Source organism: Microcaecilia unicolor, chromosome 12 (assembly GCF_901765095.1).
Source record: "Microcaecilia unicolor chromosome 12, aMicUni1.1, whole genome shotgun sequence".
Lineage (NCBI taxonomy): Eukaryota > Metazoa > Chordata > Amphibia > Gymnophiona > Siphonopidae > Microcaecilia > Microcaecilia unicolor.
The window spans coordinates 49,684,884-49,706,464 of NC_044042.1; the positions used below are offsets into that span (position 1 = coordinate 49,684,884).

A 21,581-nucleotide genomic window follows, 5' to 3' on the forward strand; every position below is an offset into this window, starting at 1 on the left:
CCATAACCCTTACACTCCTTTACTCAGAATGTCTTACGGTATAGCTACACAACTTGATCCTCTTGTCTTCTTCATATCGCTTTGTAACACCAATTGTATTTCTTCTCTGTTACGGCAATGTCATAACAGATCTTTGTAAGCCACATTGAGCCTGCAAATAGGTGGGAAAATGTGGGATACAAGTGCAATAAATAATAATAATAATTTTATGGCTAGTGCTCCAAGACTCTGGCCCAGTACATGGAGTCCCCCCCCCCCCCCCCCCCAGCAGCTTAAATCAAAGACAAACACTGTGTAGAAATCCAGAGAGTGTGGCAGTCCAGACAGGGATGTGTTTTCTGAAGTGGCAGCAGATTATCTTGACTGGAATCTCACATTTATAAGGTGCCTCGTTGTGTTGCTTTCCTCCTAGGCCAGCAGTCCCATTATGGAAGCCTGAGAAACAAGAGTTGGAAAGGATTAGGGTGAAAGAATGAAGTACAGTCAGAGGGAGCTACAGAGAAGAGAGAGCACAATCTCATCAGCTGTCAGACACAGGGAACTGGGAGCAGGGGATGATCCTGCCGACTTAACACTCCATAGCTTCAGGTACAAAAAAATTAGATTGTGAGCCCTCCAGGGACAGCAAAATACCCAGTGTACCTACCGAAAAAGGTGTGAGCAAAATCCAAATAAATAAATAAATAAAATAGCAGCCACATTGAAGCCTGAATAATCTCATCAAGACGTAGTGAGTGCTGAGAAAGAATGGGATCTTTTCCATGTGCCATTCTTCTCAATTATGTGCCCTTCCTCCCCCAACCCCACCTTTTCTTCAGATACCCTTATTGCTCTTCGTTATTTCCACTGTTCATCTCATTAATGATAACAGGAAACCAGCAGACAGCTGGCTGCCTTGAATCTTAGGAAGCAATTCCATGACTAGGCACCCCAATGATGCGTGGTGAGACCCTACTGGAAGCAGTGAGTGCAAATAGATCTCATACATATGCATTGTGGAAATCCTGAAATCCAGGCTGGATTGTGAACCTCGACGATTAGCTTTGAGGACTCCCCTGCACTATTCTATGATAGCATATAGATGCCCAGATCCCAATATAGAATACTAGAATAGGCCTGTATCAGAACACCTAACATTTCCGCATCTGCAGTTACAGCAGCCATAGACCTGAAGTAACGGCGGGCACATAAATGTAGCAGGGATGGCATAATTTTCAGGATTCTGTTCGCTGCGTGTGTAAGTGGGAGCAGTGCATTTACATGCTATGTAAGTTTTGCCTGCCATTGTAAAATAGCAGTTAGGTGCCCTGCTGGTACTTTCGTGGAGAACTGAACACTTATACACATCAGCGCTACTGTTCTGAGCATTTATGCACACAAGGGGCACGTAAATATGGGCACTTTAGGTTCTAGAATTGGCCTTTAAATACATAAGGTTTTTCTCAGATTCTTCAGAGAAAGAATTCTTTTTGCAAAGGCTCCACCTTTAACTCGGAGCACAGTTTTTTTTTTGGGGGGGGGGGAGAATCTAGTTGGGCATCAGTGGGCACTAGACACCCCACTCTTCTGCCTCTCCTCTCCTCTTCTCTTCTCTCCAGCCCTTCCCCCAAATTAAAATTAATTTAGCTGGTGGGAAAGCCTCACCAGCTGTAGAAATCCAAAGCCAGCCCAGAACTTCTAAAGCACAGCTGTCAGCAGCTCAAAGTGTCACCATGTCACTGGCACCACACACTTGATCCACTCCATGCCTGAACCGAGGATGCACATAACACAGCATGTGTGTGATGCTAGAATCAACAGAGGCACTTTGAGCCAAGGGCATAGCCAGACCTCGGTAGGAGGGGGTCCAGAGCCCAAAGTGGGGGGGCACAGTTTAGCCCGCCTCCCCCAGCTGCCAGCCCCCCACCACTTTGGACCCCCTCTTCCACCGCCGAACCCCCCGCTGCCGCCGCTGCCAACCCTCCCCCATTGCCGCCGTTGCCGCCAGGTACCTTTGCTGGTGGGGGTCCCCAACCCCCGCCAGCCAAAGTCTTCTTCAGCGCCATTCGACTCCGGCGCCTTCACTGATGATCTGTTTCTAATGCCTGACATCCTGCATGCATGTCCTGTATGTAGCGAAGGCGCCGGGATCGACCGGTGCTGAAGAAGACTTTGGCTGGCGGGGGTTGGGGACCCCCGCCAGCAAAGGTACCTGGTGGTGGTGGCGACAGGGGAGAGTCGGTGACAGCAGGGGGTCCAAAGTGGCGGAGGAGGGTCGGCAGCAAGGGGGGTCAAAAGTAGAGGGAGCCAGGGCTTAATCTGTGGAGGCCTATGCCCCCGTGGCCCCACCTAGCTACGCCCCTGCTTTGAGGCACTGACCACCATGCTTTAGGAGCTTGGGACTGGCTCCACATTTCTATAGTTGGTGGGACTTGCAGATCCCCACCAGCAAGGTGCATCTGGCTGCTGGGTGGGCCTGAGGCATTGCCCTAGGTACAAAAGCATAGATTGTGAACCCTCTGGGGACAGAAAAAGTACCCGTCTATAATGTGTACAGCGCTGCGTACGTCTGGTAGCACTATAGAAATGATTATTATTAGTAGTAGTAGTAGTAGTAACAATGAGTGGCCCAAGCCTGCCCATGGCTATGCCCCTGCTGCAGCTCTATGCATGGAAGCCAGCTCTTTGGGTGCTGTGGGTGCTTGAGCACTCCCAATATTGAACAGACTCCTTCACTTTGTCTAGGGAGTGCATGGAAGCCAGCTCTTTGGGTGCTGTGGGTACTTGAGCACTCCCAATATTGAACAGACTCCTTCACTTTGTCTAGGGAGTGCATGGAAGCCAGCTCTTTGGGTGCTGTGGGTACTTGAGCACTCCCAATATTGAACAGACTCCTTCACTTTGTCTAGGGAGAGGTAATTTCCATTGGGTTTAGTACCCCCACTAATTTTGAAAAGTTGGCTCCTATGACTGTATGTAAAATGGAAATAAAATGGAAGACAGTATGGGAAAAAGCAGTGATGGAGAGAAAGCATGGAGGAGCAGAGGAGAGGACAGCTGAGGTCAAGGGGATGGCAGAAGTGGAAATGGCTGATTTAGGAAGTGGGAGAATGTTCAAGGAAAGACTTGAAGTTGAGTTGCTTACTTTGCTCCTTCTTCTGGGCTTCCTTCGCCATCTGTTTTCCCTTCCTCCTCTGTCTTTTGATCCTCAGCATTCTTCTGTTTTTTCCTCCGTATGCACTTCACAATCATCAGGACAAGGATGATAATGGCAAGGAAGCCCCCAACTGATGCTCCAACAATCACAGCAACAGTGGAGTCTCGCTCCGGGGGAGCTGGGGAGAATCATGGAGGTGAGATGTACCCTGAGGAGTACTTTGCATGAAAGCACCCCTTCACACCACAACTATCACGTACCTCAAAAAAACCTGCATGAGAGCAGCCATGCACCCCAATATTATCCATAAACACCAAACAGAGTACTTAGGCATCCAAAAGTACCTGGGCACGTCAAAGGGTATGCCACAAAAAAAGGAGAAAACCAAGGTAGACCCACACATCTTAGAATGCAGAGAAAACAAATGACCAAACAAGTAAAACAGGAATTCATCAAAAGATTAGCATATGTTCTTTATAGGCAGGCAACAGGACTCAACACAGAACGTGTTTTGGCATTAAAGCCTTCATCAGGAGTCCTAGTTGGATTGTCTTGTATGTTTGCAGTTATGGAAGAATTTTGCCAAGTGAATTATTACCATAGAAGCACAATATGAACAATCATTAGCAGAGATACCTCTTTCCAGGGCAAAAGCAACTTTCCTGATGAAGGCTTTGATGCTGAAACATGGCTTGTATTGAGTCCCGCTGCCTGTCTACAAAGAACATGTGCTAATTACGCACCACTGCTCAATAAAGGTCATCTTTTGTTGAATTCCTGGACCACCTGTTTGGTCATTCCCACTTTGTTTTCTCTGCACGCCTAGGGTATGCAAGCAGAGGAAATTATGGTGAAACAAAGTTGTGAAGTAGTCAAACACATGGTAATGGAATAATAGGATTTTAGGCTACTGGGGCTACAGTGTAACAGGCTGATATAAGCAAGCTATGACTTAATGATGAAGGCATAATGGTACTTTAGAGCAACATAGCCATGCAATATATGAGCTAAGAGAGTATGTGATGGGGTCACAAGGTGAGAGAGAGAGATGAGGAGAGATGGCATAATACTCTTCTCTGGTTCCCACCTTCTGTGATCACCTGCAGCTTGATCTTCTTGTGATCTGAGTAGCGATCCGGTGGATTCAAAACATAGCAGGTGTATATCCCTTGGTCATCCAGTTTCACATCCCGAAGAGTGACAGACAAGTCATTCACATTGGGATTTCCAGTAAATTCCATACGGTCCCTGAAGCGCTCTAGTTTGAGGTTAATGATCTTCTGCTGAAAAGTGATAAACTGGAAAACAGACAAACAGGGGAGAGTGTGGTGGGAAGGGGGGGGGGGGTGGGCAAGGAAAGCAACCAGGAGTAGGATAGAGAGAGTACAGAAAAGAAGGGGAAAAGGCAAGAGGGGAAGTGATTGTTTTTTGTTACATTTTGTCACACCAAGGAGATGAGAGGAGTGCGTGAGGAAGGGAAGGAAAAAGGTTAGGTACAACAATGTTTCTCAAACCAATCCTGGAGTATCTCCTAGCAAGTCTGGTTTTCAGGATATCCACAAAGAATATGCGTGAGGGAGATTTGCATACAAAGGAGACAATACACATACATCTATCTCATGCTTATTCTCTTTGCAAATATCCTGAAAACTCAATTGGCTATGGGGTACTGCAGGACTGGCTGGAGAAACACAGAATCTATAGACCAGTGGTCTTCACTTCTGGTCCTTCAGGAATGGAAATGGTTCTAGTTTTCAGGATATTCCTAATAAATATGCATGTGAGAGATTTGCATACAGTGGAGGTAGTATATATGCAGCTCTCATGCATTTTCATTAGGAGTGTCCTGGAAACCTGATCCATTTGTGGTCCTCAAGGACTGTCAATCAAACTTCCACTACATTCCAAATATGTTTGTGCTTTGTGTTCAGGTTCTGTTCAGAAGCAGAGACCATTTCTCCTGGGTATCCTTACTGTGCTTCCATGAGTCTATTAGCGCTACAGAAACAAATAATTCTAGTAGTATTCGTTCCTATGTGTCCTAAATAATGGCTCAAAAAGCTTTGTAAAGGTCTTGTAAAGCAAGTAGAACCATTAGGGAATCAAATGGATGGTGTCAATGGTCCTCTATTGTCCTATGTAAGAATGTAACTATATATGTCACTTACCGATTCCCTTTTAAGCAGTGCTTAATTTCTGAGAAAATGGCCTGAAATGCAGTTCCACCACTTTCTTTTCAGACTCTAGAGCCAGAGCTGCAGGGGTGTTGTGCTCCATCCCCTCCCTTCTAGGTTGCCAGCAGAGAAGAGGAGGGGAGGAGGGGAGCCTGGAACAGACAGAGCATAAAGCAGCCACTCTGCTCTAGAGTGTTACACAGGACCGAAATCTAACCCGTCCCTGCCCATCCCTGCTAAAATCTAACCCGTCTCCACGGGAATCTAACCTGTTCCTGCCCGTCCCTGCGGGAGTCTAACCTGTTGTCCCCACCGCAAGTAATCTCCATCCCTGCCCCCAACCGCACAGTCACCAGACTCTATAAGCTGTGGAAATACTGGTAAAAATAACATAAATGCATTTCTTCTGTACTCTGCTAAATATAACATTTAAAAAGATGTACATTAAAAAAAAAAAACCTCCACGAGCAGCATGTCCCCTTTTCCTTTCCTTCCCACTCATGAGCAGCATGCCCCCCTTTCCTCTTCTCTCCATCCCCTTCTAGCCCATATGCTCTATTTTCCCTTTTTCCCTTCCCTCTTTACCAATCTTTTTTTCATCCCCCTCCCTCCACCCCTTTTACAGCCCCTTCTCATGACTCCATCCATCCACCTCCCCTCCCCGCTAGCACTGAGTCAGGGTTCCCTCCCTGAACGTACCTCAATGCACCCTGGTGGTCTAGGGGCCTCTTTGGGGCAGGAAAAATCCCCCCCCCTCTTTCCTGCCTGCTGCCGCTGATCCACTTATTGCCATCACTTCTTTAAAATGGCTGCTGAGACTTCAAGCGTTGGCCTCATAAGACTTCCACGGAGGTCTCGCAAGGCCACCGCTTGAAGTCTCAGCAGCCACTCTGATGAAGTGGTGGCAGCGATTGGATCAGCAGCAGCAGGCAGGAAAGAGTGGGGATTTTTCCTTCCCTGAAGAGGCCCCTAGACCACCAGCGTCCATTGAGGTACATCCGGAGATGGTTGCCCTGAGGTTCAGGTGAGGGGGAAAGGGAAGGCTTGCCTATACTTCCACAGGAACCCCGCAGGACCTGGATCCATCCTCACGGGATCCCTGTGGTAACCATGGGATTCCAACTAATCCCATTCCTGTGCAGGTCTGTACTCTGCTCCTTAATCCAGCCCAAATTCTGTTTTTCCCCTTCCCTCCTGTTCTGATCCTCAAGCAGTAGAGCCAGCTCAAGGGATTGTGGCACACTGACCAACCCTCTCCCCCCAGCATCAGTAGTGCCCCTTCCACTCTCATTGGCTCCCTGTGGTTCATTATATTTCTCTCTCTCCTTTTCATCTGCCTACCTCCCCCTCCACCCCTGAAGCCAAGAGTCTGTCTCTCTCTCTCTCGCCCTCTATCCCTTGGTTAAGTGTTTCTACTCTTTCCCCACCCCTTTGGCCGGTCTCTCTCCCTCCCCCTTTTGCTCCTCCTCCCCACAGATCCAGCATCACTCCCTCTCCCACTCCCCAAACTTTAGATTGGTTGCCAGCAGCAGCAGCATGAAGACAGGCTGCCTTCAGCCAGTCCCTACTGTGCCCTGCCTCCTCTGATGCAATTTCCTGTGAATAGAACGTGGCAGATGAAAGACCCAGGGGCTGCTGGCTGAAGGTAGCCTGTCTTCATGCTGCTTCTACTGGCAATCCACATAAAGATTAAAGGACCATTTGAATGGAGGGAAGGGGAGAGTGAGAGAAAGAAAGGAGAGGGGGTGATGCCGGACCTGCTTATGGGGAAGTGGAAGGAGCAGAGAGAGACCAGGTCAGGGGAGTGGGGAGAGAGGGGAGGGAGGAAGGAGAAATGTTGGACCCATGGGGAAGGGGGGGAGGGAGGGAAGAGAAGGCTTAACCATTGGACCAGATGAGGCACTGGTGGTGATTTTGGTGTCCTTTAATGCTAATGCCCTGAGCCACTGCTCACTTAGTCTAATGGTTAAGGACCCCACTCCCCCCCCCCCCCAAAAAGAACAGATTATACTTTTTAATGCCCCCCCATCCAATCTGCCCCCATTGCCTAAGGCTTGTGTCTTACTGTCCAAGGAGGGAGAATTGCTGGAGAAGGGCAATTGATGACCACTCTAGGGGCCGTGAAGTAGTGGTCGCAGCACGTCAGACGCCGAACTGGATTCAACGAATCAGCACTGCAGCGTTACTTCCTTGAAGCACATGGCCACGGAGGAAGATGAAATATGGAGATTGCGGGTCGGACCTCGGCTGGCGGGGGTTGGGGCCCCCCGCCAGCAAAAGTAAGCAGCGGGGGAGGGTTGACGGCGGGGAGGGGGGCCAGGGCGAAATCTGCAGGGGCCCAGGCCCCTGTGGCCCCACGCAGATACGCCCCTGGTTTCCACATAGGCAGGACTGTGTAAGAGAGAAGGCTCTGGGGCCTGTGCGAGCAGTGTGTGTGTGTGAATTGCTGCTCGCTGCCTGGAACCTCCAGAGGGGAATACACCAGGGGGATTGAGAGATGGGGAGACATTCTGGACCAGGAAGGAAGGGACAGAGAGAGATACTGGGAGTCTTCAGCTGGCAGGGTTTGAGGATCCCCACCAGCCACAAAAAGAGTGCACTGCTGCTGGGTGGGCCTGAGTCTAAAGCTGGTAGGCCTCTGCCAACTCAGGTCTACCTATGACTAGGCCACTGGCATGAAGACCATCAGGAATTAAGAGTTGGGTAGGGCTCTAGCATTACTGGGGAAATAATGGGGGTGGGTGGGTTTGGATGAAGGATCAGGATCATGAGAGCAGAGAGGAGGGGGAGGGAGAATAGAAGAAAGAACCCTCTCTACCATCCTCCTCCTAACTTCAATGATTTTTCATTCCTAGTCTCCCCAGCATTGCTACCCAGCAATGATCTATGAGGATAAAAATAAGGAAAGGTGCGAAGAATGTGTTTACATATGTGGGTAAGAGGCTGAGTGTGTTTGTGTTTGGGAAAGTGACAATTTAGATTGGCTCCTGGCCTAGGGTTACCATATTTGCTGTGACAAAAAAGAGGACACAAAATAAAATTCCACTCCACACCCCGAAACAGCCACGCATTTTCTTCCATACTCTAAATACAAAATGAAAAGATGTACATTTCTAAGTATTTCATGAGCATGTCCCCCTTTCTTTTCCCTCCCATCCATGAGCAGCATATCCCCCTCTTTTCTTCTTTCCATCCCCTTCTACTTATTTTCCTCTTTTCCCTCCCTCTCCCCATTTATGTCACCCTCCCCAGTCTTTTTTCCAGCCTCCCTCAACCCACCTTTTTTTTACAGCTCCCTCCCTCCTCCACCCACCCACGACTCCATCCACATCCCCTCCCCTCCCTTCACATATCTTATTGTGCCCTGGTGGTCTAGTGGCCTCTTCGGGGCAGGAAAGAACCCCAATATTTCCTGCCCGGTGCTGCCGCTGACCTGCTTGCTAATGGTGCCACTTCAAAATGGCTGCTGAGACTTCAAGCGGTGACCTCAAAAGGCCTCTGCAGAAGTTTTGCGAGGCTGCCGCTTGAAGTCTCAGCAGCCATTTTGAAGCAGCACCGGCAGCAAGCAGTCAGCAGCAGCACCGGGTAGGAAAGACTGGGGTTATTTCCTGCCCCAAAAAGGCCACTAGACCACCAGGGCACATTGAGGTATGTGAAGGGAGGGCACCCTAAGGCCTGTCCGTACAAAAGGGCAGGCTGGAAAAACCCGTCTGGATGCCCCGTGGTGCACTAATGAAGAGTACATGTCCGAGTAAACCGGATATATGGTGGCCCTATCCTGGCCTAGTGCCTCCCCCACCCCCACCCCCAATCTCCAGTTCCACTTCTTTTTTGTCTACAAATTAAGTCCAGGTTTTTTTTTTTAAGTCTCTTGCCCCTCCCAATTCCTTCCAATATGCTGGTTATATAGTTTTGTCTGTCCTGTGTGCTGTTGGGCATTGTAAAGGTGTCTACAGTCATATTCACATCCCAAACCAGACACTGATGACAAATTCTTCAGAGAAAGGGCAGTGGACACATGAAGCAGCCTCTCCCACTGGAGGTGGTGAAAGTATAGATGACAATAGATTACTACTACTAGACATTTCCCTATTGCTAATAGACTCATGGAGTGCTAGGCAAATACACCTAAGAAATATTGTAAGAAAGCAAGAGTTAAACACAGGGGAAAGCTGAAAATAATGTCGAGACTGTGGTATTGCAGGGGACAGGAGAAGTGAGCAGATGAGATACACGTCGAAATCTTTATCAGCCACACCATTCTGTTTCCATGTTTCTCCCACATTGGGTGATCAAATTCTGACTCCACTTTCAGTTGAGCAGGGCCGCCAAGAGCAAGGGCCAAACAATGTGCCCCCCCCCCCCCCACCTGCCCGCTACTGCCCCGCCCCCCCTGCCTGCTCACTACCACGGCCACCGCACCCATGCCTGCCTACCACTGGCGCCACCCCCCTCACCCAGTTCAATATCTCTCTTGTCTTTCCCTCTTCCGCTTGGCAGTATTCCTGCAGGCTGCTGGCAGCATAAAAAAAGAAGCAACTTACCTCTGGCTGGCCTCTGAAGCATTTCCTCTGCTGTGTGTCCCACCTGTGCAGACACAGAGGAGGTGGGACACAGCAGAGGGAACACTTTCAAGGCCAGCCAGAGGCAGGCTGCATTCTTTTTTGATGCTGCCAGTAGCCTGCAGAATCACTGCCAAGGGGAGGAAGGAAAGACGAGGAAGATACTGAACCAGGCAGCGGCGGGGCGGGGGGAGAATTTAATGCTGGTTTCCATTTGTGCCACCCCATAGCAACGCTTATGACCAGGCCCCCCCCCCCCTTGGAGGTTGGGCCTGGGGGAATCTTGCCCCCCCCCCCCCTTTCGGCAGCCTACAGTCGAGCCCCTTCCAGAGACTGCTTCTCCAACAGCTTCAGATTCTGGGCACCAGGGCAATCACTGGAGAAAATTACACCCTGAACAAGGCTGCTTTGGTACCCTCTCCCACCCCTTTCCTTTCCAGGCTCATATGCCAAACCAGGGCCACCGAGAAGAGGGCGGGGGGGGGGGGAATTCCTTGGGCCCGGGTCTCCAAGGGGGTCCGGCGCCGGGGTCTCTCTCCTGCTCCTGATGGGACCCAGGAGATTGTGTCCCGACAGGAGAAGGAGAGAGCAAACTCCGGCGCCAGGCCCCCCTTGGAAGCTGGGGAGGACCTGGAGGAACAGACACAGCATCTACTGCATTGCCTTCCCCTGTGACTGCTTTTCCCCTCAGGCCTCCCATGCGCGACCTGAGAGAAAAAGCAGCCTCAGGGGAATGCCACATGGCAGAAGGAAGAACAGCAGCGCTGGAGAACTCTTCTGCTGGCGGGACATTGGGATTCCCGCCAAGCCAAAGTACCCAGGGTGGGCAGCAGCAGTGATCGGGAATGGTGGGGCAGTGGCTCTTGGGGGTACCCAGCGGCAACAATGATCCTTGGGGGGGCCTGGTGGTGGCAGCAACAAATATGATCCTGGGGGGAGAGGCCCGGCAGCGGCGACAATCCTGGGGGCGGCCTGGCGACAGCGACAATCCAGGGGGGGGAGGCCCGGCAGCGGCGATGATCCTGTGGGGAGGCCCGGTGGTGGCCCTGTGCCAAACTGACAGACTGACTGAAAAGTATGGTATGGTGCTTCTTCTAGTTTGACACCACAGGCAATCGCCCTTCCTTTCCACCACTTGTGCCAATGCTGCTGGGTACTCACCATCTGTTCAGTGCAGTTGTCACACTCCCTGTATGTCCAGTTCATAGAGAACTTCTTATTGTTCACCTTGTAACAGGAAGTGAAGGTGCAGGAGAGGCGAGAATTTGTTCCATTCATGGCCTGGATGTTTGCTGGAGCAGTGACCTCCATGCTCCACCCGCAAGGCACTGAGCAAAAAATGAAAAGGTTTAAATCTGAACTATCTTACATCATTGTGTACAGCCATCTGCCAAAATATGCCTCTGTACAATGCCTGTTGTATGCTTAAAAGTACATAAGTGTTGCCCATATTGGGACAGATCGAAGGTCCACCAAGCCCAGCATCCTGTTTCCAACAGTTTTCAATCCAGATTATAAGTACCTGGCAAGATCCCAAAACAGTACAATATATTTTATGCTGCTTATCTTAGAAATAAGCAGTGGATTTTCCCTAAGTCCATTTTAATAATGGCTTATGGACTTTTCTATTAGGAAGCTATCCAAACCTTTTTTAAACCCCACTAAGCTAACTGCTTTTACTACGTTCTCTGGCAAAGAATTTTATTACATGTTGAGTGAAGGAATATTTTCTCCAATTCATTTTAAATTTACTACTTTGTACCTTCACTGCATGCCCCCTAGTCCTAGTATTTTTGGAAAGAGTAAAGAAGCGATTCACATCTACCCGTTCCACTCCACTCATCATTGTATAACTTCCCCCAGCCATCTTTTCTCCATGCTGAAGAGTCCTAGCCGCTTAAGCATTTCCTCATAGGGAAGTTATCCCGTTCCCTTTGAACATGTAAAGGGAAGAATCACAGAGGCAGTGGGACACCTTTTTAGTTGGATGTGCTGAACAAACCTCTGGTCTTGCCCCTATGCTATCTGGTTGCTGATGCTGTGCCTACCCCATTCTGCCTATGGGAAGAGATGTATATTTCCAGGGTCTTAAATGCCAGTCCTTGAGGGCTGCAAACCAGTTGGGTTTTCAGCATATCTCTAACAAATATGCACGAAAGAGATTTGCATACAGTGGAAGCAGAGGGCATGCAAATATCTCATACATATTTAGTTTAGTTTAGTTGAGGTGTTGATATACCACTTTTCAACGCATAGCAGCTGTTTACAAAGAGCTCAGCTAAGTATACAAAGAAAATTACAGACAGATAATACAAGAAAGAGGACAAGAAGCCACACCACTGAAACATGACTGAATAAAACTAGCTAATGCCCCTGGGCTGGAGGATGCCTGGTCGAAGTTATAAGACCAGAAAAGCCAGAGGGCTTAAGACTAGCCTGAAATTTGCTACTGGGAGGCTTGGTCTTAAGAAAAACAGGTAGGGAGTTTACAGAGAAGGTGGCAGATATGAAAAGATAGACCAGTAAGTGGCTTCCATCCAGACACATGACCACAAGGGCTGGGCTGGTAAGTGGGAATTGTCCTCTCTGAAGTGGTGGGAATTGGTTATGTGGCAATTCTCCAGATGGGAACTGGTGAGTGGGAACTGTCTAGGTGGGAACTGACCTAGAACCGTAATGATATACCTGATCTATTTGTTTTTGATTCAGACTCTATTCTGGTGGTTGGTAAAATTCAGAATTTGGGTGTAATGATGAGCATTAACTTCAAAATCACATATTCAGAAAATTATTAAAGATGTGTTTTTTTTAATTACGTTTATTGAGAAGTCTGAAAGATCTATTACCTTCAATAATTTTAGAAAGGTCTTTCAAAGCATCATCACACCATGTTTCAATTATTGCAATGGTTTACTGCTTGGAATAAAGAAAAATCAGCTTCAGGAATTACAGGCTGCACAGAACACTATAGCAAGTAAGAATTGTTATGATCACATCTTTCCTGTATTAAAGGTGCTACATTGGCTCCCAGTTGTTTATAGGACAAAGTTTAAGACTCTTTGCATGATGTTTAAAGTTTTTAATAGGCAGGTTTTCACCATTGTTAGCATCCAAATTACATGTTTACCAACCTAGAATACAGGAATATATATTTTTTTTATATAGCAGGTCCTGTTCATTGAAATACAATCACATTGAGATAAAGAGAAATTCAGAGCTTAAGTGATTTAAAAAAAGGAACTTCAATTTTTTAAAAATTTTATTTCACTTGAACAAGTAACTGTATAGTTTTAAGAATGTATGTGTTAATGTCTTTTGATTATTTGAAATGTATGTTTTAGATCTTAGAATATATTATGTATGTGGAGTTGTGAACCTCTTAGAACTTTTGTGATAAATATGCTATATAAGTTTTAAAATAAATAAATAAAATAAAGAAATGACAGTCACACCTACCATGTTAAAGGAAATTCTCCTGCAGTTACATACTGTATGTAGGTGTCTTCAGGAACAGATAAAATCTCTGTAAATTTTACGTACCCTCATAATCGTATGCCTCTAAAATTGATTAGTCAAGCTCTCTCTTCCCCTCCTCCCCAAGTAACTTTGGGGGTCTTTTAGTAAGCCAGAGTAGTGTTTTTAGCTCACGGTAGAAATCAGCTGGCGGTAAATGCTGAGACGTCCATTATATTCCTTATATTTACCGCCAGCTGATTTCTACTACGGCTTAGTAACAGACCCCCTTTATGACTATCTGAACACCGCTTACAGGTCATAGCAAAACAGTTAGAGTAAGGCTGTCAGATTTCTGGCTGGCATCCCTATAATCTGCTTGCTAAATTAAGATGTAAAATTCAATTATATAAGTACATAAGTAATGCCACACTGGGAAAAGACCAAGGGTCCATCGAGCCCAGCATCCTGCCCACGACAGCGGCCAATCCAGGCCAAGGGCACCTGGCGAGCTTTCCAAACGTACAAACATTCTATACATGTTATTCCTGGAATTGTGGATTTTTCCCAAGTCCATTTAGTAGTGGTTTATGGACTTGTCCTTTAGGAAACCGTCTAACCCCTTTTTAAACCCTGCCAAGCTAACCGCCTTCACCACGTTCTCTGGCAACGAATTCCAGAGTTTAATTATGCGTTGGGTGAAGAAAACTTTTCTCCGATTGCTTAAGTTTTATTATATCTGTTTATTTGTTGACAGATGTAATCAAATGAAATATATACACTTGCATGGTTAACATATATAAATGTATTACAACTAAAAGGTTTTGTAAAGTAGTTCAGATAAAGAAATTATTAAGTTTCATTTACCAGTTTATTTTTTGAATCATCTGAGATTTGTTTGGGCCTAAACTTTTTTGTAGGCCCTGGCTATGCTGCCCACTTTATCCAATCATCCAGCCCTGAGTGTATTTCAAGGCTCTTTTCAGTTTTATTTTCTGTGTCCAGCACCTGAAGCATTTCACACATCTAGCTGGAGAGATACTGGGACCAGGTAATGAAGAGCTCTGGACGATAGCCCTAAGGAAAACATTCGTGCTGAAAGTAACTTGATGTGGAGGGTAAGAGCACACACAGCTGCATGGAAACCAAGTGTTGCCTGTTCTTTTTAGTCCCAGGTGTGTTGGTGTAATGCTCCACCTGTCAGAAGCCAGAATACCACTTCTCGCTTAATGGGACTTGGTCCTGTTGCCAACCAATCAATAGCAAAGCACAAAAAATGCTGATGCTTGCCTACCACTCACTCCCAGAGATCTGCAGGATTGAAAAACAATTCAGCTCTGTAGGCAACTAGCTTTAAACCCCTTCCTGCAGTAATTAATAAATAAGGGAGTGTAAAGGTCCCTTACCAATGAATCATATGATTCTACAGAGCCCTTCTGAGGTTAGAGAAGGTGTTGAAGATAGTAAGACAAACCCCCCTGGATAATGACAGGAAGTTCATATGAGATAGACACTGCTTTGGGAACAAGTCAGCAGCGTTCAGCAAAGGCAAGTCTCGCCTTACCAATTAGTTTTTTTGAAGATGTAAACAAACAAGTGGATAATGGTGAGCCAGCTGCTGTGGCAGATTTTAGATGGATGTGTGAATTCCCTTCTCCACATACTAAGTCAAGACATGGAGAATCCCCTTACTATTATATAAGCAGTGGCATAGCTACAGGGGCCTTGGGGACCTGGGCTCCCCCATAATTGGATCTGGAGCCCTTGGTTTGGCTGGCGGGAGCGCTGTTCTCTGCGCATTGCCTGCTCTGCTTCCCCTCACGTCACGTGCATGCTCGGTTTTAAATGAAACTGAGCATGCGCACAACCCCCGCCAGCCAAGGTATGTGGGGTTGCAACAGGGAGGTAGATCAAACTGTACCTCCTCCACACTTTGGACTCCAGACCCCCCAAACATTGAGGTCTGGTTACGCCCCTGTATGTAACAAACGTAAAAAGCCTCTAGTACTATATATTAAAGTCCCCTCCACATCAGGGTCAGATTAAATTCAACTGATGCCCTAAACACAGTCTAACAATGGTGCCCCCTAGGCCCTTCCACTGCTCAACTGACAAGACATTAAGACTCAATAAGTGCTGAGAAATACTGTATGAAACAAAACATTAGAATAACACTGAAATTCATGTTGGATTATGGGTGTGGCACATAGCAGTGAAAGAGTTAAGGAAGAAAAATTATGTGGTGCCCTTAACATGCTTATTTTGTTTAATGGTTAATCCAGGACTGTTCCATGTACCAGGGGGCACAGTGATTTTACAAAGCTGCAAGTAGGCAAAACAAATGTAGATTCCCACCCACCCACACAGAAGTGGGAGCAGTTTGTAAAATTGATGGTCTGTAAAAACTTTCCCCTGCAGCATAGGGTTACCATATGTCCGGATTTACCCGGACATGTCCTCTTTGAGGACATGTCCGGGCAACCGGGTGGGTTTTGCCAATCTGCCCATTTGTCCGGATTTCTGGACAAATGGGCAGGCTGGTGGGCGGGCCGTCCTGCCAGCCTGCCCGTTTGTCCAGAAATCCAGACAAACGGGCAGATTGCTAGCCTCCCCTCCCCTTACTTACTACTGCCCTGGTGGTCTAGTGACCTCTTCCACCTTTGGGGCAGGAAAGAGCCCCCTCTTTCCTGCCCGGAACGCTGCCCTGCATGCATCCTTCCTGTTCGTGATCGCGGCTCCAATTCAAAATGACCGCTGAGAGTTGAAGTGACCTCGTGAGACTTCAACTCTCGGCGGCCATTTTGAATCGGCGCCGAGTTCACGAACAGGAAGGATGCATGTAGGGCAGCGTTCTGGGCAGGAAAGAGGGGGCTCTTTCCTGCCCCAAAGAGGTCACTAGACCACCAGGGTAGTAGTAAGGGGAGGGGGCTGACGGGGAGGGGAAGTGATGGGGTGTGTGACGGGGGGAGGGGAAATGTGATGGGGCAGAGCGAGGGTGTCAAAGGGGGCGGGGCATGTGTCCTCCTTTTTGGGGAACAAAATATGGTAACCCTAGTTCCCCCTATCTTGGTTAACCCCCTGCCTGTGGCATCAAACTCTCCCCCCCCCCAACACACACAGAGAGCAGGAGATGCCCCTGACAGGAGACCCCAACCACCACCAGAAGACCATGAGGTGATCAAATTTGCAGATGACACAAAATTATTCAAATTCATTAAAATGGATGAGGATTCTAAGGTCTCTGCAGAAGGATTTTGTGAGCCCAAGAAAAAGATCTTTGAGCCATTTATTTATTGTATTGATTTGCAATATTTATAGTGCAAAAAACAGAAGAAACCAGTCTTCGCAAAAAATAGCAACAAACAAAACAGTGAAGAGGACCAATAAAAGAAAAAAACAAAATGAGAAAAAAATAAAAAAATAAAAAATAATGAAAGAACACAAAAAAAACAAAATATATATGAAAAATGTAGGGCGTCAACACTTAGTTGTTGAAATTCAAAAATGAACTTTATTTGTCAATGGATAGCAGGGAGAAAGGGACTCAACACAGCTGTGTTTCGGCCATACAGGCCTGCGTCAGGAGTCTTCTCACTGTATGCTGATCCTATATACTATCCAAATAGGAAGGGAATGTGATTATCTCTTTCTAATGTGATAGCGTTGTACGGTATTCAAACCAAAATCAAGCGGGATTCAGAGTAGCGTCTCGTCTCTCTAAGGTTCTTTCATTATTTTTTTATTTTTTTCTCATTTTGTTTTTTTCTTTTATTGGTCCTCTTCACTGTTTTGTTTGTTGCAATATTTATATACTGCTTTTCCAGTAGCAGTTAACAAATGAAATGCAATAGATACAATGACATAAAAAAAATAAAAATGCACACCTTCATTATAGCTTACTCCTTCCCATAAAATAGCTCAAACCACCGCCTACACTCCTACCAAACCCATTACCCACAGACCTTTCTGCAATTCCAATCATGCCAGAAAAAGCCATGTCTTAGTTTTTTTGCAGAATACTATCTAATCCTTCTCTATTTACAAATCTCCTAGCATTCCACAATGTTAGTACCACTTCTGGGGACCCCCCCCCCCCCTTCCGTCTACATAATTCTACTGCTGAGCTATTTTGATTGATGCTACCCATAACTATCTACTGTGACTTGATTGCGGTGGCCTTTTCAGCACATAATTTTAAAAGATGGTAAATAAATACTAATATATACATAAAATAAATAAATAAAATACTGGGAGACCCTGTAAGCAAAGTACACAAAAAGTCAAGAGAAAATCTTACGTTGCAACCCGACAATACCTGGGAGCCAATACAAAGTTCTCAATTATGGGCCCTAAGATGACCATCTAGCAGTCTCCAACACTACCCAAACCATAGCATGCTGCTGGCATGCAAGTGAGCTAGTAGTGTTTTTGTCAGGCCCACAACCTGCCCATTACAATCATCTACGGGGGGTCTTTTACTAAAGCTTAGCTCGACTTACCTGCAGCAGGGCCACAGGAATAAAATGGGCCCTGCTGCAGATAACTCGAGCTAAGCTTTAGTAAAAGACCCCCTAAGTGTGGCAAGACCAATGCTTGAACCGCCTTCCTAGAACACATTCACATCTAGTAATGGCTGAAGCTTACATATTTTACTACACTGAAAGTTTCAGCACAGTGTGTTGTGTCTATCAAAATAGCAAATAGAATGATGTAGACTATCCAAAACGGATGGCAAACAAAAATGAGAACATCATTACGCTTTTCTGTCAGACCCTGATGCATCCATACCTTGAATACTGTGTGAGAACTTGTAGCCCCATCTAAGAAAGGATATAGAGCAACTAGAAAAGGTTCAGTGGTTCCCAAACCTGATCCTGGAGGCACCCCATACAGTCAGGTTTTTGGGAAATCCACAATGAATATTCATGAGAGCTTTGCATGCAGTGGAGGCCGTGCATGCAAATATCTCTCATGAATATTCATTGTGGATATCCTCAAAACCTGACTGGCTGGGGTGCCTTCAGGACCAGGTTTAGGAACCACTGGTGTAGACACTTTGGAGTCAGGGTCACCCACTCAGTGGCAGCAACATAGGCCAATGAGGGGAGAACTGAAGGTGGTGTCAAAATCTACACTGCCTAGTGCCCACCCATGTTAACTTCAGGGCCCCACCAATAAATCATTCCTGACTATGCCACTACAGACAAAAATGATAAAGGGGTGAAACAACTTCCTTAAGACGAAAGGCTAAACGAGGTTAAGGCTTTTCAACTTGAAAAAATGATGAATAAGAGGGGATATGATAGACGTTTATAAAACTGAGTGGGGTGGAATGATTAAATAGGGAACAGTTGTTTCACTTGCCAAACAACATAAAAATAAGGACATTTCATGAAACTGATGAGGAAGAGATTTTAAAAAATTATTTTCTACAATTTGTTTTCAAATGCAGAACATAATTATCCTGTGAAATCTGTTACTAGAGAATGTAATCGAGGTGACCAACGTATCAGGATTAAAAAAAACAAGAATGGACAAGTTCTTAGGGAGGGGGGAAAAGTTCATAAAACATTATTCACCGGGTAGATTTGGGAGAGCATTGTTCATCCCTGCAAATGAACTACAGGAAGTAGATCTACTTTGGGGGATCTTCTGATACTTGACGTCGGAACTGGCCACTGTCAGAGACAAGATGCTGGGCTCAACAGAACTTGATGTGACTCAGCATAGCTTTTTATAACGGACTCTCTTATGAAGTAATCTAGGACTTAAGGTCAAAGTCCTGGAACTACAAGAAAGATGGTAGTGCTTCTAGCTGGAAGCTTGCTGAAGATTCATTTTAAGGGGAAGCCTATTCTGGTACATCTGGGAATAGTGTGTTGCAAAAACAAACAAATAGAATATATGTAGCAGAGGAAAATATCCAGGATATTCAGTTATGAAGACGTTCTGTGCCCCCAAAAGTGGCATTAGTGAATTCTACTAAGGTAAATCTTTCAGTGAAATCTCAAAGGAGGCGTCAGTCTTATGAGCCAGAGAACTTCAGACAAAAAAGCAAACTCATCAGCCTGATTCAAGTACAAATACGCAGAGTCTGAAAAATCCAAAGGGTCCTTGAGAGTAGCCTGACAGAGATTTTGGCATCAGAAGAAGTTGCTATATTGATGAATGAATTTTGCAAATGACTGTTTAGATTTTTGTTCTGCATACAACTTATAAGAAATGTATTTTTGTCAACTAATTAACAATTCAAAAAGTCAGGGCCAGCTCGAGGGGATTGGGTGCCCTTAGAGAGAACCTTCAGCCTTGCATCCCTCTCCACCAATTAACTTTCAGACGCATAGGCTTCTTCCAAGATTTTGATAATAAAACTCCCAAACGAAAGGGAATCGGTAGCGTAGTGAAACAGCACCAGAAGGAGAAAGCACAATGGGCACCATGAGTTGGTGTGAAGGAACAGTCTTTATTTGTAGATCCGGCAATGTGCCTACTTCACAGGTCATGCAAATGTTCCAGTACATGTAAAATGATGGAATACTATCAAAGTAGTCCAACACATATTCTATTTTTGTAGTGGTATACTCGTCTCAATTGCAGCCTGAAAAGCTCCACAATCGTGACCACCCCATCACCAACACACATCATTTCCAACATTGAGCAAACTCCTTCATTTGTGTCCTGGAAAGGGTCATTTGTATTGCATTTGACACACCCATTTTGTTGGTGCTCACACTCAGGGGACAGTTTCCAAAAGTTATTTACCCAGATAAATGATCGATTTGAAAACTACCCACCCTCCCTACAGGTAAAAATATGCACTGGGTAGTTCGTTGAGTTTCTGTGGCTGTCCAGATCTATTGTGTTGCTTGACTCCTGACCTAGAAGCGGGGATCAGGTGAGTGTAAAAAGTACCACACTAAAATCTTTGAAGTTTGCATCACCAACCTTTTGTAAAGGATATGTCTTAAGTCCAACCCCTACACCCTTCTCCCATCAGAATTAACTTCCAGAAACCTATGGTTTTGTGATGGCCTAACAGTTCCTGTGTCCAGGTCTGGTACAGAAAATCCACTCCTGCCAGGTAACCCAATCTCCCTCTCTTACAGCTATCATTCTTCCATGAAATATTTACCCCCTCCCCCAAAAAAATTCCTTGTTAACTGCCCACTCCATCTTCCTGTGCCTTGCTTCCCATGAGGCCACTCACTGCTGTTATCTATTCCTGACAGCTCAGGTTGAGAGTCTGGAATTCAGCAGGCCAGAGAGAAGTCAAACTTATTGTACACAACACTCCTCAGTCAGAAGGAGACAGAAGACAAGAGGGCTGCTGTCCCTCACCACATTTGTGAGGTTAATGAATTTAAAAAAAATGGAACTCAAGGTGACATTTTTGACTGGACTACCTTAATACTCTTTTGACTGCCTTTGACTGTCTGGACAGTAGGCTTTCTTCAGAGGGAATGATGAGTAACCCGATGCTACACAGCAGCTCTCAAAACTCCAAGCCCTTCATCCTTTGGATCCCTCCGCCTCTCCTTAGCAGCCGAATGTTTTATAAAGGGCTGCAGGGAGGAGAGGAGAGAGGTTAAAAGAGAGGGGAGGAGGGCTAAGGAACAGTGCAGAGCTCTGAAATCACTTCGTCCCAGCTCTGCTAATATCCATCACTGTAGCAGGGGCTGGGCTTTGAGCACCGCACCACCTGTTTGGAGGATTTTATCCTCACCGATCTTGAACGAGGCTCACAAACAAAAATGCAGTATCTAGCATTCCTAGATTAGCCCTCTCCCCTTCGTCAGTAGCAAGTCTTCTTTTACTAACCAACACAAATTTAAAATGGCAGAATGATTCCCTAGAATGTAGGTGCAAGAAATCATGGCCTCGCCAACCCCTCCCCTTTATGCTGAGATTTTTTGGCAAGACAAAGAAAAGCATTTTATGCATAATGTGCAGCCTGCCCAGCTGTGGTACAGATGTGCATGCAGATTTTCCATGCCGACTTACCCCAGAAGAAGAGACCCAGACCAATGAGGCACAACAGAGGGTTCATGAGCCAAGCTTCTTTACTCATTGTCAAAACGTTGACTTTGTTATTTTATCAGTACACGTGTGCATATATCTGTTTAGGCTCTAAATGTAGACCTTTTTCTATGTGATTATTAGCACTGCTCTACCTCTAAAGCTTCAATATGGCCGTGTGTTGGCTGCTGCACTGTGCGGTGGGAGAGAGAGGTTGATTTTATGGTTGGTGGATTCTCT

At 46.2% G+C, this 21,581-nt stretch overlaps 1 protein-coding gene across 2 annotated transcripts; it reads right to left on the minus strand.

Moving 5' to 3' along the window:
* Positions 1–133: 133 nt before the first annotated feature.
* On the minus strand, positions 134–21,536 carry SCN2B (sodium voltage-gated channel beta subunit 2). 2 transcript variants are annotated; one of them, XM_030220381.1, is made up of 5 exons: positions 21,327–21,536; positions 11,034–11,200; positions 4,224–4,434; positions 3,125–3,314; positions 134–435 (listed from the first exon to the last, which is right to left on the minus strand). In XM_030220381.1, the coding sequence occupies exons 1-5, from the start codon at positions 21,391–21,393 to the stop codon at positions 426–428; spliced, it is 645 nt and encodes a 214-aa protein (XP_030076241.1). In that variant the 5' UTR covers positions 21,394–21,536; the 3' UTR covers positions 134–425. The 2 variants fall into 2 exon arrangements, with proteins under 2 accessions (XP_030076241.1, XP_030076242.1); XM_030220382.1 differs by lacking the exon at positions 134–435 and having other exon boundaries at positions 3,121–3,314.
* Positions 21,537–21,581: the final 45 nt, after the last annotated feature.

What these genes read in the sequence shown, in the direction of transcription:
- SCN2B (XM_030220381.1), bottom strand. Translation starts at nt 21,393, where the DNA reads ATGAGTAAAGAAGCTTGGCTCATGAACCCTCTGTTGTGCCTCATTGGT. An exon ending in ACAACTGCACTGAACAGATG is followed by an intron (nt 4,435 to 11,033) that starts GTGAGTACCCAG and finishes TCTGTTTTCCAG; the next exon opens with TTTATCACTTTTCAGCAGAA. An exon ending in GCTGCAGGTGATCACAGAAG is followed by an intron (nt 3,315 to 4,223) that starts GTGGGAACCAGA and finishes GATTCTCCCCAG; the next exon opens with CTCCCCCGGAGCGAGACTCC.